The 18,986-nt window shown below is 32.2% G+C and overlaps 3 protein-coding genes across 9 annotated transcripts in view; 2 read left to right on the forward strand and 1 right to left on the reverse strand.

Moving 5' to 3' along the window:
- The first annotated feature begins 504 nt into the window (after positions 1-504).
- Positions 505-10,038, forward strand: LOC111000612 (putative ATP-dependent RNA helicase TDRD12). 3 transcript variants are annotated; one of them, XM_022270122.2, is made up of 4 exons: positions 505-668; positions 1,696-1,970; positions 2,613-3,025; positions 3,636-8,164. In XM_022270122.2, exons 2-4 carry the CDS (start codon positions 1,702-1,704, stop codon positions 7,478-7,480), a joined length of 4,527 nt encoding a protein of 1,508 aa, XP_022125814.2. In that variant the 5' UTR covers positions 505-668; positions 1,696-1,701; the 3' UTR covers positions 7,481-8,164. The 3 variants fall into 3 exon arrangements, with proteins under 3 accessions (XP_022125814.2, XP_022125813.2, XP_045488090.1); XM_022270121.2 differs by lacking the exon at positions 505-668 and adding an exon at positions 679-814; XM_045632134.1 differs by lacking the exons at positions 505-668; positions 2,613-3,025; positions 3,636-8,164 and adding exons at positions 679-814; positions 8,987-10,038.
- Positions 10,039-10,692: 654 nt separating this feature from the next.
- Positions 10,693-13,389, reverse strand: LOC111000604 (checkpoint protein HUS1). 2 transcript variants are annotated; one of them, XM_045632281.1, is made up of 6 exons: positions 13,193-13,389; positions 12,850-13,056; positions 12,521-12,621; positions 12,242-12,356; positions 11,458-11,625; positions 10,693-10,959 (listed from the first exon to the last, which is right to left on the reverse strand). In XM_045632281.1, the coding sequence occupies exons 1-6, from the start codon at positions 13,242-13,244 to the stop codon at positions 10,730-10,732; spliced, it is 873 nt and encodes a 290-aa protein (XP_045488237.1). In that variant the 5' UTR covers positions 13,245-13,389; the 3' UTR covers positions 10,693-10,729. The 2 variants fall into 2 exon arrangements, with proteins under 2 accessions (XP_045488237.1, XP_022125801.2); XM_022270109.2 differs by having other exon boundaries at positions 11,458-11,635; positions 12,246-12,356; positions 13,193-13,388.
- Positions 13,390-13,742: 353 nt separating this feature from the next.
- LOC111000609 (myb protein) overlaps positions 13,743-18,986 on the forward strand; it is a 47,851-nt gene continuing 42,607 nt past the window's right edge. Inside the window, exons 1-2 of one of the 4 annotated variants that reach the window (XM_045632080.1) lie at positions 13,743-13,927; positions 15,008-15,124. In XM_045632080.1, coding sequence (XP_045488036.1) covers positions 13,899-13,927; positions 15,008-15,124 — 146 coding nt within the window. In that variant the 5' untranslated portion in view covers positions 13,743-13,898. Of the gene's footprint in view, positions 13,928-15,007; positions 15,125-15,451; positions 15,781-18,986 lie in introns of those variants that run through there. The other 3 variants (XM_022270114.2, XM_022270117.2, XM_022270115.2) reach the window with 3 other exon arrangements.

The following is an 18,986-nucleotide window of genomic DNA, read 5'->3' on the forward strand; positions in this document are numbered from 1 at the left end:
AAAAATTTACGTCGATATCTGAAATTTACTTTGAACCTAAAATTTACTACTGACCTGTAAACCGTCAAGCGCAAAATATTATAATTAACTAGCGACCCGCCCCGGCTTCGCACGGGTGCAATGCTGATACTAAATACACTGCAGAAAATCTGTGAACGTTGTTTAAAAATGTGGGTTATCCATAAGAGATAGACATATACCATCACGGACTTTTCTGTAGACCTTTTCAATGTATACAATACTGTAGGGTTCAGCCTGCGTTTGCAATGTAAGCGGAAAAAATTTAATTATTTACGACATCACATTAGAAACCTCAAAAATAACAGTACTTCTCCACTATTTAATGGATGTTATTATACATATAAACCTTCTTCTTGAATCACTCTATCTATTAAAAAAACGGCATCAAAATCCGTTGCGTAGTTTCAAAGATTTAAGCATACAAAGGGACATAGGGACAAAGAAAGCGACTTTGTTTTATAATATGTAGTCATCTGTCAACACCATCGTATCCACCGGATAATGGCTATCGCTGATCGCTCATTTTTAAAGTAGAGAATTGTTTTAGAATTCATTAAGTTTAATTTCATTTTATGTTGTTATGCTAGTAATAGTATTCGAAAATATTTTGTAACTCTAGTCTGTGTATTTAAAATTTAGTTTTTCGTGTAAGTATGTAGTTATATTCTTCCTTCCATTCTTTAAGTTTTAAAGGTGGTGTGATATCTTAATATAAACAAATCTTCTCCTAATACATTCTGCGGGTTGTCTAATTACTTAATTATATCATTTGATCAAAGACATTATGGAATTGGTAATACTAATAATGTTTATTGACGCCAAAAATGCTGATATTATTTTATTCTGAACTTCCAGAACTTTAATCCATAGTCGTAAATATATCACATCTTTAATTTTAATATTCCTCATAAAATTTAATAATTTTGATTAATTTCATTAGATAATCTAGTTTGTTGAGTAGTTTCTAAGTTCTCTCCTATAATATTTATAATTATAATTTTGTTTTACAAATCTAGTTTCTTAAAAATAGGCTACATTATAGTGTTATTGGTACATTAGGTGGCTTTCACTGAAAGGATGCTCATATTGAATTAAAGACACTGATGTTCTGCACTTGTGTGATCAAAAGATACCCAAGAGAACCAATATTTATAGGTATCATGATAAATAACACACTTGAATGGCAGCATAAGTTGTAACATTAGAAATATATATGAAAACCCTTATATAAATACACCTAATGTTAGTGGCATAAAGAGCCTAAAAATACCATGATACTTAATGTAACAGATGGACGGTTTTCCTCAAAGTTCAGACAGTCTTATCACAATACAGTAAAAGTTCTGGCCCTTCCAGAGCATATTTAGGATTTTTATGTATTACTTAAGAACTTCAAATGTTAACTAAATTATTACAACTACTTTACAGAATCATCAAAAAGCATATACTTAATCAAAGTTCTGCATCACACAACTAGCTGATATGTAATAAATATTTAGTGCACATTTAAATTATTTTTCATGTGCTAGAATTTATTTGTACAATTAGATAGATAAATATTATATTACAATTAATTAATTAATCATACAATCATGTTTTTTATAGAAATAAGTGGAGGTTCATATTAAATATACTTTAACTCATCAAACTAATTATAATTAATTTAATTTTCAGGTAAATATGCTCCCGTTGGGGTCTTATGGTGTCAAAATAATACATTACTGTAATCCTCATTTAATTTGGGTAGACAAAGATAATGTTTTAGAGCAAATTGGTATCTATGGTATTGTACCACATGGAAAAAGTTTAGCATTCAATCCAGAAACAAATTCATACTGCTACTCGGAGTTTGAAGTTGACAATTGGCTGCCAGCTGCAATGAATCTTATGAAGGAATTCTTTGCAGATGCAACTGATATATGGTTTTCAGTGATACATTTGGATGATGGGTAAGTACCAATATGTTAAAAAAGTATTGTTGAGTTTCTGACACAATCTATGCCCTTGATTAGTTAGGCCATAAATTTTTATTGTATGACCAAGAGGGTATTTAAAGTAAGGTTTTTACCACTGAGAATGGACTCCTGCAACCTAAAGAGATTTCCAAGTGCATTGCTGTCCTTAAAGGTACACTGTAAAAAGAATCTGGATGTCTGAGGTTCCATGACAGCTTCCCAAGCCCTCTGGCAGTGTGAGGTCCATCACTTAACATCAGGTGAGGGTCCTGGCCACAGTAAAAAAACGAACAGTTTTCACTTTATGGCCTTTATAAATTTAATGATGTTAACATGAATCATTGATGCCGGCAACTATAGAATCTTCCCAACCAAGCATATAGGGGTAGTTGAGAACCTATTTCAAATGCTCCTAAATATTGTTTAAAACCCCTAAAGTTTTTGTTGTACACTTGTTGTAAGAGGTAATTTCAAATATATTGTGTATAAATGTAATTTAAACCATATTTGAAATTCCCACTCAAACAGAGTGTACCGTAGGGGTGTGTTAATTGAAATTTGGTCCTAGGAACAATCTGATGGCATTACTGAGTTTATTTATGGATTGTATTATATTGACATTTTTATGAATTCCAGTGGTATATTCGACGGAAAGCACAAATATGGCGATATTTACGCCAAAACTAAGTCTGGTCTAAAAGTTTTGTCAAATATTCTAACACAGTCATCATTTGCAATGATTGATAAAGATTTGTTTCATGAGAAGTTGTCACAGAAATTGTTCACTAAACTGAACTATTCAGATACTTTATATATTATCAGAAATCTTAATACATATTATAAAAAAATCACGAACAAATTTGAGTTGTATGAAAAAGATTTATCTTTGAATAAAGATGATGTGCTGGACGAGGTTAATTGGAAATTCAAAGAGAAAGGAATTGACAAAGATTGCCAGAAAATAGACAAAAAACTGAAGAATATGAAGATGTTAAAGAAATTGGAAATGTTGAATATAATGAAGAATGTGCAGGCAGAGACAGGAATTTGTAAGTATTGCCCTGTAGTCGATAATATTTATTAATAATTAAAAGACAACGCACTCGTGAGGCCTGCGGCTTTGCGAGTGTCCATGGGCTTATTACAATATCAGGTAAGTCTGCTAACTTGCCAGCCTTAAAATTGAAATTAATCAACAAATTAAAAATTTTAAGAAAAGAAATGTTACTGCTTCATAAAGTCAAGGCGTTTAAATCCTCCTCATCCTCTTTTGAAAATGTAATCTTCATAAATTGCATTGTTGTTAGCGAAAAGCAATGTTGGCCTAAAGGCTTCAATGATTCAGTCTGCCACTCTCATCCTTGAAGTAGCAGAACCAGGCTATGCACCAATGGACTTTCTATGTGTGCATTTAAGACTCGTTCGTACGAAGGAAAACATTATCAGAAAACCGGCTTGCCTTAGAACCAACAAGGCGGCGTGTGACAGCACAGGCTGATCATCTACTTGCCTATTAATTACAAAACAGAGGATAGAAGTCAGGATGTAGCAACACTGCTTTTTTCTTAAAGACCCTAAGTCATAATGATTGAACTCAAACCACAATTATTTTAGTAAAGGTCTGGCTTCGGTTATATTAATACCATGCTTTTTTCACAGCATCAGCGAAAGAAGACAAAGAATCTGAAGTTAACAGAAAAGAAGAAATTAAGAATGAAAGTTCAATAGACATACCAATGCAAGAAAATAAATGTAATGTAGTAGAATCTGAGAAAGCTTCCAAAATTGATGATAGTGAAGATGTTACGAATGATTTAATGCAATATATTGATGCAAAATATCCAAAAAGAAATATAGAAATAAATATAAAAACAAATATAGAAAGTAAAAATGTAATAAAAGATGACAAAACTGATTTAAAAGTTATAGCCTCTTCGATGTGTAGTTTTGTCAAAAAAATAGTGACGCCAATCGTAATGGTGCATTCGAAATTAAAAAAGAATATAAAACCTATATTTAATATGCGGGACGTTCCATTCAATGAACAAATACAGATTGCGTTAAAAAAAATGTCCATCACGCAGCCAATGGCGATACAGTCCATCACTTGGCATACGATTCTAAGGGGACATAGTATTTTCATCATAGGCCCTAAATTTTGCGGTAAAACTATGGGTTATCTGCCAAGTGTCTGCCGTTTAGTCAGTGATGGGACACCTGAAATCACCAACAGCGTTGGTCCCATAGGCATCATTGTTTGTGCTTCGGCTGAATCCGTGACACAAATGGAGAACAACGCTAAAATGCTTTTTAGATTTAAAGAACGGATTCTGGCTGTTTACCCTGGGGTAGATGATTTGTTTATTGCGACGACTCTTCTGAATGGGTGTGATCTGTTAATATCCACACCATCGGTGTTAGTTCGATTGCTGCAAAATAATGATTTCGGTGTCGACTTACGCAGATTCAGAATCATCGTTCTAGATGATTGTGAACGAATGAACGAAGTATATAGAAGAGAGATTAAATTCTTTCATCACAAAATTAAAGAGATCGAAAAGGCGAGGTCAAATAAGGAGCTTAGAGTTCAATATGTCGTTGCGTCAAGGATTTGGTGTGATTTTATGGAACCGCTTGCGAAGAAAGTCCCTGATACTGTTATAAGTATCAGTGCGTTCCCGGAATGCGTTATCTACTCTAAAGCGAAAATGACAGTTAGCTTTGTGAAAAATGATAAAATCGGGTGTGTGTTAGAGTTTCTTGACGAAATTGATGCATCTAAAAAAGTGGTGATTGTGTGCAGATTGGATGATGAGGTGAAAACTCTGGAGAAGGTGTTGAAATGTCGCAAAAATTACATATTTGCAAGTAATAATGAAATGTCCTTGTCGGATCTTCAGAATATTAATTCGGCCTGGATTGATTATGACGCACCATTGATAGGCCCGATTCTTATTTGTACGGATGAGAATTTGTCCCATCTCAACATCACCGATGCAAATTATCTCGTCCATTACTCTTTACCCAAAGCGTATTCCTTTTTTAGGAGACGATTTTTCGTTTTGAACGACAAGTACCCGTCGATATTTCATTCTAACAACGATTCTGTCAAAATTAAAATTATCCTTGAGGAAGTGAATACGGAGAAATTGCCGAAGATTTTAAACTTCGTAAAGCGATGCACTAATGATATTCCACCTGTTCTGGATGAACTCCGCAATAAGATACTCGCTGAAAAGGATTTGACGAAGGCTGAAGCATTGGTTCCGATTTGCGGTAACCTATTAAACTTGGGTTATTGTCCAGAGTTCTACGATTGTCGGAATCGTCATACGGTATTAAAGCGCTACGATGATCCGCCGAATTGGATTCCTCGAAGTGGGATTGTTAATTTTAAAATCATTCATCTCCACACAGCCGTTAATTACTCCGCTCGCCTGTTAACTCACATTGAGAATAATAAAGAGATCAAGTTCCCCGCGATGCACACACTTTCTATTAAACTTGGCATGTATTTCGGTAATATTGCGAATAGACAACTACACGGCATACCAAAAGTTGGTGATATCTGCGCTGTGGCGATAAAACTGGATTCGTTCGCGAGATGTCAAGTCGTAAAAATTATTTGCCGAACTCGCGGTTCATACAGAGTGTTGATAAAACTATTGGACGAGGAGAAATATCAGGAAACAAGCGATGTATCATTATATCATTTGCCGGAGAGTCTAATTTCTATTGAAACGTATACCGTGCAAATTCGTCTGGTTAATCTCCAACCGAAAGATAATGATGTGACGTTTTCAGCACTGGCTCTAGATACCGTCAAAAGTCTTGTTGATGAAGTTTCTCACGTAAGAGGCCGTATTGTTGGTGTAATTGGAAACTGTGTTTTTCTTGATACGTTAGAAGCATGCGAAAACCTTAGATCGTTAAACCAAGTTGTTGTTAAGCATGACTTGAAAAGGGAACTTCTGCAAAAGCATGCAGAAGAATGTCCTGATCATATTAATAAAATTAAACAGCTGTGTGGTCCAAACTTCTCAATAGTCACCACCCCAGCGATGAAGAAAAAGAAGAAAGAGAATGTTGGCACCTGGGCGCATTTGAATATTGGTGAATTGGAGGGTGTATTTATTACCAACGTAATAAATCCTGAGCAATGCTTGTTACGTGTTAGCAAATTCGAACCGTGCATGCAGGTTTTATTAAAAGATATTGAAACATATATAGACAGCAACCCGGAACCGTTGATAGATTTGGAAGTGGGTGATATAATACTGGCAAAATTTCCTGACGACGAAATATACGAACGCGCGAGAGTCGACAAAATTGAAGGGGACATTATTAATTGTTTCTTTGTGGATCAAGGCGACTCGGCGAATATTCAATTAAAAGATGCCAGGCCTATATCAGATAAATTGATTAATAAACTGCCTTTCCAAAGTATTGAATGTCGACTAATAGGTATTAAACCGGTTGGAAATCTTTGGACAGATTACTGTAATACATGGTTATCGAACTACGCGGATGAGGGAACAAAGCATTTCTTCGCTAAACCTTTCTATAAACAACCAGCCATCACTACCGGTGGCAATAAATACTCCATCGCATTAGTAGATACAAGTACCAGCGCTGATATTATTATTAATCAATTAATGCTGGATTTAAATATAGCAAGCACATTGGAAGATGAAATTGATTACCTTAAAGACGTCGTGCCAAACACGGAAACACCCGAAGATTGGGAAAAGCTAGACAAACCTACACCAGATATTACAAATGCCTCGCCTACGCCTAAACTGATACGATCAGTGCCTTTGATTGGGTCTGATTGTGATTCAAACCAATCAGATCCCTGGTCAATATACAACATGGCTGACTTTGCCTCCCACTTAAAGCAATCTCAAAACACAAATCAAGCTAAACAGAATCTTCCAATGATACAACCTTTAGCCGATAATGCAAATAAACTAAATACAACTGGTGAAACAAGCTCCATTGATCTCTCAATATCTAAGAGAAACGGTTCAGTTTCCGACGACACCGCGTCTTCGATAATACCACAATGCGCCATCTCTGATGAAGCAAGATATCCCAAGTTGCTATGGCGACAGGATAAAGCGTTTGTGCATATAAAAATACAACTGATTGGCGTAGAAGAATACGAAATGACAATAAAGGCACGGTCAATAAAATTCTCGGCACATTTGCACGAGAAGAAGTACGCGTTTGACTTTGAACTTTACGGCGTTGTTGATACGGAAAAAAGTTCACATTCCAATAAGGGACAATATATTTTGGTGAAGTTGGTGAAAGTTTTGCAAAAGATTTGGGGTACTCTTGGAAATTTCGAGAGAATTAAGCGATGGATTGTCTATGATGTTGACAATTTGGATGCGTCGTCTGATGAAGAGGTTGTGGATGATTCTATAGTATCAATTGTTAATGGATTACATGAGGAGGAAGATGCAGATAGTGATGATACGGATTTTATTTGTGATTAAATATATGACAATGACCAAAATTTTATATGTAAGTGTTATGTGTGCCTTCGAAAATCTTAGTGGCGTCTAGCCCGTTTGTTATTTTTTATTTAAACTTTTATTCCATGAAGATCTGGAGATGATCTGATGATGGAGCCGAACTCGTCTATTAAGAGCTGATTACCCGATGTTTGGGCTGATTTTTAGATTTTCACTTTATAAATAAATGTATATGTAATAAAATAAAAATGGAATGGAATATAAATTTAATTATATCTATTCACAAAAGTACAATTCAATATTATCTTTTAATAGATACAGTGGTCCGTCCATTGCATCGAGGTGCCAGACAGTTTATTAAATGTACAAACTTTACGACTGAATTCGGGCCGCTAGTTAAACGACTACATAGTTAAAGTCTAGGCTGTTAATTGAACTAGCTAATTAAGCTAGTTGGCTGCGACATATATAACGCCACATATGTAATAAAAATCGGTTTATACAGAGTTTATAAAGATTTCATTCGAATTTTAGTATGTACACGCGTTAGAAGTTATACTTCTTTGGCGTATGGAAAAAAATTACTGACATGCAGTAATGATTAACGCAGTAGTAAATACTATCACCGTCGTATATGAAAATGATTTAAAAACACCAAAATAATATTTTTTATTCACACTGTTTAATTGTACTGTTACGAAACACGTGTTGTAAATATAAAATACTAGAATATACAACTTGAACATAGTAATCGATTTCCATGCCACCTAGACCTAACTTCACTATGTCGAATTTAGGTGTGCGCGCGCATCGTAAAAGTTCACTCTCATCATTCTTCTTCATCGCGCCAAAAGAAATTTTACGTCAATAAAAATTGTATTATCTTTGCTAAGAAGTCTGAGTTCCATTATGAGATACGTGTTTATTATAATATCCTGGGGGCTTGTAAGTTATATTATATAACTAAAAAAGGCAACAATGTGTTTTGAATTATATTCGATAGAATCATGATCAAATAAACAATATAAACTAATTAAAACCTAAGCTTTAGTATCATTTAGTAAACATGATAACAATATTTTCATTGTTTATAATGAAATAGAATACCTGGCTTATCATTAAGCGGCCAAAAGTACTGAGAAAGAGACTTTTCTGATTGAGTCTCAGCATTCTACTATTTTATACAGACTACTATCTTCTAGATTTCGACAGTAATATTTCTTAAACATACTTTCATGACGCCAATTTGCCTTAGCAATAATTTATGGAATATCTTTCTAGAAAGTTTAGCGAAGCAACAGCTGATGTACAAAGCGGCGAGGCCTCGATACCTGATTCCAAAAAAAAACTTAACTCAGCTCCCAATAATTGCGGGGGTCATACAGGATCTCTGGTTGTAATAAACAAATTTGTCAAGGAGCCAAGTCTATTATTAGAGACGGTTATGAGTGTCCTACGACAAATAAGGGATTTAAATGTTTATTCGGGCAAGATTTGATTCTCTATACGTTTCTGTATCTGTTTTAGAACCGAAAACCAGATGGAAAGTGATGGAATCACCGTTATCAATAAAATGCTGAAGTGGCGACCTGCAAGAGACTCAAATAATGAACTCTGCGCCCAAAAGCCAATAAAATTATTATGCCTGTGCAACTCGAGATACCTACTTATAAATTTTGCTCATCTACTTTTGGGCTTTTCAAATAATTGATAACTATCCTCGCATCCCATACTGGCAATTCCCGCGCGATTGGTTTAGCTATAGATATCGCTTCAAGGATATATTTTACTTATTTATTAGATGAAATCTTAACATCGCTTAGAGTCTCACAAATTCAACTATAACAGATTTGTGAATTTAAATAGATCTATGTGCCGGATGATTATTTATAAAAAGTTTTGCTAAGTATCTAACTACAGCAGGAGGAGCCGGGAATCGTCATATTTTATTGACAAAATTTACCCATTTATTCCAAATAGGGAAATATGTTTTCCTTGTTGAAACTCTTCAACACGACGAAAGAAGTTGTTTTTCGTCTCGTGTCCGTTGTCTGTGATAGATTTCCAGCCAAAAGTCATGGTCAACAACAGTATTTTTTTTTTAAATAATAATTTGGGGACAGGCGGTCTCTACTCCTTTGCTGCCCCGCGGCCTCGAGAGGCTAAAAAAATGCTCTTAACTTAGATGTCAAGTCAATTCGAATGAACCCTTGCCTAGACGAATATTTATTTTATTTAGGTTTTAATTCATCCCAATTTTTTATTTTAAGTCAACAAGCCTGTGAATTACGTTGTGAAACGTTCGGGGCTCATTGGGGGAAATTATTAACATTTATCTGGGTTTTTTATTTCGGTAGAACTGTATACTTGAATTGAGTAATTTTGATACAAAATATTACTATGATTTTTTGTTTGTGGCAAAATTGTATTAGATCCACTCATATAATTTGCATAAGCACATAGGTATGCTTCATAGAGATCATAGAATCAACATTGTATTGTAATAAACATATAAAATATTCGTACATATAATAAAGCACGTGTTATAAAGAAAAGTGATCACTGCTAAGCTAAGCTAAGCTAAAAACAAAACGCCATACATTAAACATAGTATGTTTTTTCATGGGACTTCAGGTTTTTGCTAAATAGTAACACTGTGTAAAATATAATGAAGTTGTGATGTGAATCTCAAAATCGTTTTGCTGTTTCTTTTCAGTTCAGTGTTTAAATTAACGTAAAAAGTAATATAATCATCAATTACGAAGGGACTCCAGTGGAAAATGCTTTTGTGTTGTGATATCAACATTAATGAGACAGTTGACGTTTTGACGCTTTTGTTGTCATATGAAGATTATTTAATTATGTAGTTAAATAAAATTGTTACTCATGTACTACTTGTTTTATTTGTCTACATCATATTATTCCTTAAAAACTTGCATACCATTTTAAATTCTCGCGCCATACAACAGTACTGATGGTATTCACCGGAGCGCTGGTGTAAGAATGTTTTTACGATGAAGTTGTTGTTTTTCTTCGCTAGAAGTAATAGTATTCTGTGTCTTCAAAACGATTGAAAGAATTTTTATTTTGCAGTAATAAGACATTTTTACATTAGCATATTTTTAAAGTGACAAATTTTAAATTAATATAATTATTACCTTACAATATATAATCAAATAAATATATATATAGAACAGACTAAGCTATATCATATGTGATTAATAAATAAGACATCAACATCGGAAATACATATATTATCTGAAAGTACACTTAATACACAATCCCTGTTATAAAACACTGCAACTTCACATTTTCTTCTGTTTGCAAACACAAAATTACTAATTTTTTATGCACAATTGAGCAAATAGTCCTATTGTGTGAAATTTGATCTGCACTTAGAAACATTGAAAACTTTTTAGCATCAACTCTACAATAGCATGTTCTTGCCACATCTTCCATTGTTTGAGTTTCTGTTTCAGAATCTGAGTGATCTATTGGACCTAAAAAAATAAATTATAAAATTTCCCTGTACATACACTGTTTATGGACGATAATAAACTACTACTACACAAATATTATAAGTGTATTTAAAGTCAGAAGCCTATTCCATAAATCTTCAACAAAATGTGTGGAATCACTCAATTCAAAATAATAATTGTCTAGGTAAGAAGCAACCCTAATCATATGATTTATACAAAATTGTTCTGTTGTGTATGTTGAAAGACTAAGAGAAACATGGGCAAGAATGTTTCCATAACAACTATAAAGATTTACCATCACATTTTAATTACCAGAAAAAACTATATAGAATATTATTTCTATTACACAGGTATTTTTATTTATTGAAATAACCACTCAAACCACCCCAAGCCACATGACAAATGTGTCTAGCCCAAGAAAAATACCGTTCAGTTTACATTTTAATGCTCAAATTATTAAATAAAAAGCTTAATTAAATATTTGTTACAGGACTCAAAATAATAACACAAATATCTTACCCTCAAATGCCTCTACTCTCAGATCTTTAAACCTTGTAGACACTTTGGCCAAATCAGTCTTTATCTGCAAAGTTAATCTGCCTTCTGCAGATGCTCGTATCACAACTTCAGGGCACATACATTTCATGCGGTCTATGGTTGTACGTAGTTGTTTTAATGCTGGCAGCTCTATGGAAATCTAAAATTTTATTTGGTTTTTACTTAATAAAACCTGTTTTAATAAGATACATTTATGCTTGACAGCATATTGTGAATATAACATACATAAGATATACTTTAAAAAAAACTTACAAAGTATAGTTTTAATCAAATTTAGTTAAATCCCTTAATCTAATCTGTTGCTTTAACAATGCAATTTTAAGCAGTGCAAAAGTTGGTTTAAGTAGAAGTGAAATTATTAGAACAAATATTGTAAGGTAGTAACTGATACTTCATATTCATGACTCTAGTCAGTATATGATATAAGATTAGAAACCCTGATTTCAATCAGTCTAATTTCTTCTTAGAATTCTGTTGTTTTTATGCTTTAATGATAAGAGACACATACTAGTTATCTTGTTGAAACAGTTCAATTAAACTGACTGACTTGAAGTGTACTTTATGAATAAAGGGAAACTTTTATATGCTTCTTTATCATTTACTAAAACTATTGAATGCAGGAAAGATACATGAAAGCCAATTATTTAAAAGTATTTTTGTCTTTTGTCAGAAACAAATCACCTTGAGAAACATTTTTACTGCATGCATTAGTAGAATACAATTTGATACATGAAATGATATGTACCTACATCAGGATGAGGAACCCTTGGTTCATGGAACTCAGACCACATTTTCCTTGGGATCACAACCACAGGTATATCATGGGTCACTTGCCTAGACTGTTGTGATGTAGATGACGGCTAAACATTTAATAGTAAAATTAATGTTTTAGCTTTAACATTAATAGTATGTTTACTAACAACAATTTTTTAAATATTTGCACTTGAATACAGAGTAAAATATAATTTAATTCTAGATTTTTAGCTTTATACTGTTAATGTATTAATTAGGAAGTAAAATTTACCATTTCAATTTCTAGTGTTAGACATGGACACTGTTTCTTAGTAAGTTTCATCTTTAAGCATTTAGCAGTTTTAAGGGTTACTAGTGACTTAGATAAATTAGCTGAAACAATTGGAATTTATGAAATTACATTTTGTTTAGTATAGTATTTTTTGTCCTTGACGCAGGAAAAATCTTATATACCATAATATGAATTATAATTTATATTATATTTTTATATTTAGACTGAATATAACAATTTATAACTAGACATGATGCTTCTATTATTTATCTTTAGGCAATATATTTATCTTATATGTTTAAGGGATATTTGGTAGTGAGATTGAATACCTGACACTATACCCAAGTAGATGTCTTTATATTCATCATCTACTCCAACTATTTGATACTCTGAAAAAAAAGTTGATTGAGGCATTTCACACCACAACATTGGTGGAGTTGGACCACTGTTATCTTCACTAACTATTAAATAAAGTTTGTCAGAAGATAATCTAAGGATACATTCTTTGGACAATCTTGATATTGTTGAAACTATATCTGAAACAATATAATAGAAATAAGAATCAATCTTTGTTGGTAGATAGAGCTATACAAGATAAGCTTGTTATTTTCATGCAATTGTAAGGTATGTATTACATGTTGAGTTCAATCAACTTCAATCATATCAACTCACTAGTGAACTCTCGCATAGGTCCTGCGTCCATCATTACGGCCCGAAATTTCATTCTTTTGTTTGAATTTATATTTAGAAATTAAAATATCATAACTTTTTATGATCTCATGTAAGGTAAAATTGAAACTAGTTTCCTCGCTTTCCTATTTAAATTTTCATTTTCGCCGTTCGCGCTCAACATAGATAATATTTGTACAGATGTACGAAATTTCGTAATTTTACTAGCTACGTCATCTATATCATAGACAGCAGTGACAAATATAGTACAAGCTTTATTTTTAAACGGTTGTTTTCACCACCCATGGATTTATCAATATTATTTAAATCAAGGATAAATTTTCTCTTGTCCAATAATATATTGTTATTATTAAAATGTTATAAAATAAATTAGTGTATTTTTTTTTCAGGCGAGCAATAATATTTCATAGACAACATAGGTGCATTTCCTTAAAACATGGCGCTTCATGGAACGTCAATTCAATGATAAGTTTATTTACGGTATTATATATCTATCTCTCTTTATCGTGTATTGGACATCGTGTAAGAAAGAGATAGTAAATGCCCTCGTTTGATTGTAACGAATATTAACGTACGGTGAAATTTTTTGGAAAAACAAATCACTAGATTTTCGCGTGTAATGAAATTTCAATAAATCAACACTAAATATTTTTTAAGAAATAGATAGTTCGCTTAACCTCATTTGTATATGTGTATTATGGAGGATGCTAAATCTAAGTAAGTAAATGAAATAAGGCACGATCGATAACGTCACTTCATAACCACAAAATACAAAATAACTGCATTCTAAGAAGAAATTAGCACATTTACTGTATGTTAAAATTAACTACTCGCTTTTCTGTTTTTAATTTATATAATAGAATAGCGATATTTTTAATGCTTTTCTCTCATTCTAATAAAATCAAACTGTCGGTTTAACGGGTTTAACGTCTTTCTTATTCGATCTTTAAAATTTTATATTTAACGGCCCACTATTAATTTCAAATAATTATTTTGTCAACGGATATGACTGATTTTCATTGTATTCCCATTTTGATAACTCTATTTTCTTGGTTTCATAAGCTATTTTTATTAGCTTGCATTAAGGTGAGTTCAATGCCGTCCATGATTATGCAACAGCGAGTTTCAAGTCCTTAGACGCATTTTGTGGAGTATGATAGTGAATCGATATGCCTGTGATGTTGATAAAATAAAGATGTTTATGATGAAACTAGTTAAAAATTAAAAGAATAACACTTAGGTCGTAGTTTTACTATTTTGATATGACCGGAAGTGCTAGGAAGGTTATTTGAAAAGATTTAATTTCAAATACAAATAAATTTGATAAATATCAATATTATTAAGTTCTTAAAATACCTTGTGCTTACATATATATATTGTAAGGCATTTCGATTTTCACCAATGCCGCTTTACGTTAAAAAAAGCAATCGCTGATATCTTCGTAATTTCAATGGCGATATACTGAATCGTATTCAATTTAATTGCAGTTAGAATTTTTTATTATATTTTAGTATGTAAAACTATGTGTGTTACTCGTGATTTTTAAATGAAAATGATCGATTATACAAAAATAAGAGAAAATATAGATTTGCCACTTGTTTTTGTGCAAATATAACCAGATTAGCGATTTAAGCGCTAATGCGTCGTAACAGATTATTCTGGTTTTATATATGAATATACAATTAATTATTAGAAATAATATTATTTTACGAATCTACAATTGCTTTAGGCTTTGATCATCGATATCCTATGTTGACTTATGAACCACATTACAACATAAATATTGTTTCTTGACAGTGGCGAGCAAGGAACAAAATCGTATCTGCAGTTTCAAATCGAAAGACTGAAAGTTTTAAAAGAAAAACTCAATAAAAGCGAAAGAGAAGACTACAGCATCACCTTAAAGGAAGAACCGTAAGTACTTTGAGCCTATTATTGTCATTAAAAAATGAGCTCTGTGTATATATTTTTTTAGTTAAGTAACTACATAATATTAAGCTAGGGTTTCGACTGCATTACTAGATGTCTTTGCGACAATACTTAGTCATATACATCGAAATTCTATTTTAAGAACATATACAATTACATCAAAATAAATTATAATGTATTTAATACGAGGGGTGAAGCGGCCCTAACTAACATCAAAGGAAACGGGGAGGCAAACTAAAAAAACTAGCTGGTTTCTGTGCTTTGCCGAACGCTTTGTTCAATGTTCACTATAGTCACTAGTCAGTCCGGCTCCGCGCGCGCTACGGCCGTATCCTGTCGCGCTTCTGCGACCCCGGCCCAAATAGAAAATAAAAAAATATTATCTATGATTATATAACTTTTTGGCGCGAAAACTATGCATAAATGTCATTTATTGACATAATTAAAAACACGTGCTAAAAGTGTCTTTTGTTATGATGTTATTAAAGTCTTTTAGGGGTGGTTTATTTCGTAGCAAGTATCTTAATTAGTGTTTAAGCGATGCAATATCAAAATATTGATGATGACGAGTTCGAATATCGGATTTTTGGTGAATCCTACAACATTCTCACGGATAATAAACCTGCCGGTCGCCGTAGAAAGTAAGTTTTATTTCGATTTCATTTGTAACGAAAGTTTTTTGATCATTTGAAAATAAATTCAATATTCAAAAATATATTTTTTAATAAAGATATTGAAATGGTAGTAATAGATAAATAAGGTAGTATAGAAAGATTTTAATATCTTTTACCCATCTCTATTTTAAATAAATAAATTTTAAAGACCATTTCAAATCTCTATTGACATGTACTAATATATAAGTCTCATCCTCGTTGATACTGCTGGTAAAAAGTAAAAATACCCAGATTTAGGTTTTTCTTGAAATATTTCAACACAATCTTTATAATAAATTCTATTGTATTTGATTTTTGCTAGCAAGTTACAAGTACTGCTTAAGTCTTTGTTAATAATAAGCAAACAATTTAGATGTTATTTGTAGGTACATCTACAGTGTTGTATTACTATCAGAACGATAACTTTGGTTGGAAGGTACAGTTGGCGTATCACTTCATCTTCATCACTCAGCGAAACATTATACTATAACAATATTAGGAAACTATACACTGTAAATATTAAATCATCCTGTTTTTTGAGATTTTACAAGTAAAAGTATCAATATTTGTTTAAAAATTAATTTATTAAATTATATAATTATCATCATGTTATGTTCTTGATAACATACTACAATGAACAATTTAGTTAAAGTTTTTCCTGCTAGCATGTAGTTGCTTTTAGATAAATCAAAAAAAGATAGCTACAATTCTGTTAATTGATTATAAAACAAATATTCTGTAAGTATAAAATGGTTAAACTTTCACTATTGCTTACAGTTTTTATTTCCAACAACCTTCATTATGTTGTATTATAAAAAGTTCTCAATAAATCAATAATTTTTATACTTAGACTAATTATTGACGTTAGAATGATTGATTTTCTAACCTTCTCGTTGGCTTGATATTCATATACAATTATATGGTGAATGTAAGACAAAACTACCTATTGTAATAGAAAGTATTGTTTATTTAAATATATCTACTTTGCCCCGTTCTAAAGAATCATATTTTTTAAGAATAGTTAGGTTATTTCATAGCCATCCTGATTATTTACCCACCATCAATGTATTAACCAAACATCTCAATGATGTGTGTCATAATTAAGTAGCTGTAATGATGGATTCTTACTTTACAGGTCTATGTGCAAATACGTAAAGGTTGTGTTTATTCTTTTGTTATCAGTAGTCATATGCAATGTGTTATACATAGAAACAAAACTAATAAGACCCAACATTGTTGACTGAATTCCATTGTATTGGTTGTTGTTGCTCTAGGTTAAAGTGTATATTCACATACTTATTATATAATACTAGTACATTAATATGAATCACTAACTAGACTGAAAACTAGGTTTTTTATGTGTTGTGCAGATAAATATTTATTTACCCTTTGTTACCTTATTTAAAAAAATACATTTGAAAAAGCAGATTATATAAGATATTAGACCTTATCGCTAATAAGCTATTTCTTTCAGGCAACCCTAATTTGGAACAATAAAAATGAGACGGAGTGTAAAAATAAACTAAAAAAATCACACTAGCTCTAACTAAAATAAAGAAAAATAAAATAAATGAACTATATGTATAAAAAAAATAATAGTAGAAATGTTGTGATAGATAAAATTATAAATTTATATATGCTTGAATAAGACATTCAAAATTATTTATTAATGTTGGTAACATAATGTATGTAATTTTATATTTACTGCTAGTTCTCAAATCAAGGGTGTAGAACAGAAAAGAAGAACTGGCAATAAACTCTCCGCCACTCTTCTTAATCGCCAATTTGATTCTTCTGTTAAAATACCATGCTTCCCACAAACTTATAACCTCTGTGTATCAAGGCAAATGAGCTGAAAACTACAGCATGGCCTCACATTTTTTTATAAAAATATTCCAGTTTTATACTCTTGTTACCTGCTTCAATAAATACTAATTGACATACACTTCCAAAATCGCAAAACCTGAGCCGGAATTGTCATATAACCGGTTCCAGACATGATAAAAATAACCCTGATAAATGATGTTTATTCCGTATGCCCCTTTATGTGAACCCCGAGTCTCGTCAGACCTTACGAGACTATACAGATTCTCCTTTTACTCGGGTGAGACATTAAGGGTAAGATTCAGAGTGCAGACTAAGTATGACTAGAGGATTTAACGTATTGGATTTGACATGCCGGAAGTATGCTAGCGTTAAGTTTCGACTACTCGTCTAGCCATTAAACTGGGTGTTCGTAGAACAAATCTGTTTAGGCATAACATATTAATATGAATGTCGCGCATACTTGTTGCTGATATCCGGATTCTATATCGAACAAACCAGTCGTAATTATGACTCGTATTGTGCCATAGAGATTTACCCGGGCGGTCGATATGAAACTATTTCCTTGATCAAATTTTGGTAATAATTTCACACTTGACCATGGAAGAAAGCAGCGTGCTTACGCCATTGACTATTCGACTGCTGTAAAAATTTAATTCCAAGTTATTGGAGTAAAAACGGCAGAAAGCTCCTTTGTATTTCGGTCGACTTGAAAATTACTAAATTTTTTACATGTGTTCTTTAGCTTCACGGATATATTGTCGTCGTATTCAGTAGCTTATGTGCGGATTATGAACAAAATTGCATTTGTACCTAGTATGTTTAAATACTTTTAACAACTTTTTGTATACCAAATTTTATTGTCTAGTGAGATTTTATTCAACAGTACATTAACATTCTTTGAAGTTAAATTACTCTATTGAAATGTTCTAAGTGTTAAATCATTTCTTTCTGTATTCTATGAGTGACTAGTAACAATTTGGCATTACGAATCGTAGACCTACCCATCAAATTTGAATAAGCGCCGGCCTTCAACTCTTATCCTGCGTGCTTACCGAAACCTTGAATCTTAGCAAGGTCTCACGTACCGAAGGTACCTTTAAGGTTTTTGCTTAAAGTAACATGTTTTCGTGTTTGAAATTAGTATTTGGTTTAGGCAAGTGATACATTTCTAAATAAAACTTCTATGGGGCCGTTCAAAGTATTATTTAAGCAGATTTACTGCAATTTATCTCCTCTTTTTAGCAAAAGTAAGAAAAAGCCCTCAAAAATAATAGTACATAAATGTATTAATGCTTTGTAGGAATCGTCGAAAATGCATTTCGTTTTCAAGAATAGACAATGTGTGGGTAATATTTGTAAAAAAGTAA

Source organism: Pieris rapae, chromosome 18 (genome assembly GCF_905147795.1).
Source record: "Pieris rapae chromosome 18, ilPieRapa1.1, whole genome shotgun sequence".
In the NCBI taxonomy this organism is placed as follows: Eukaryota; Metazoa; Arthropoda; class Insecta; order Lepidoptera; family Pieridae; genus Pieris; species Pieris rapae.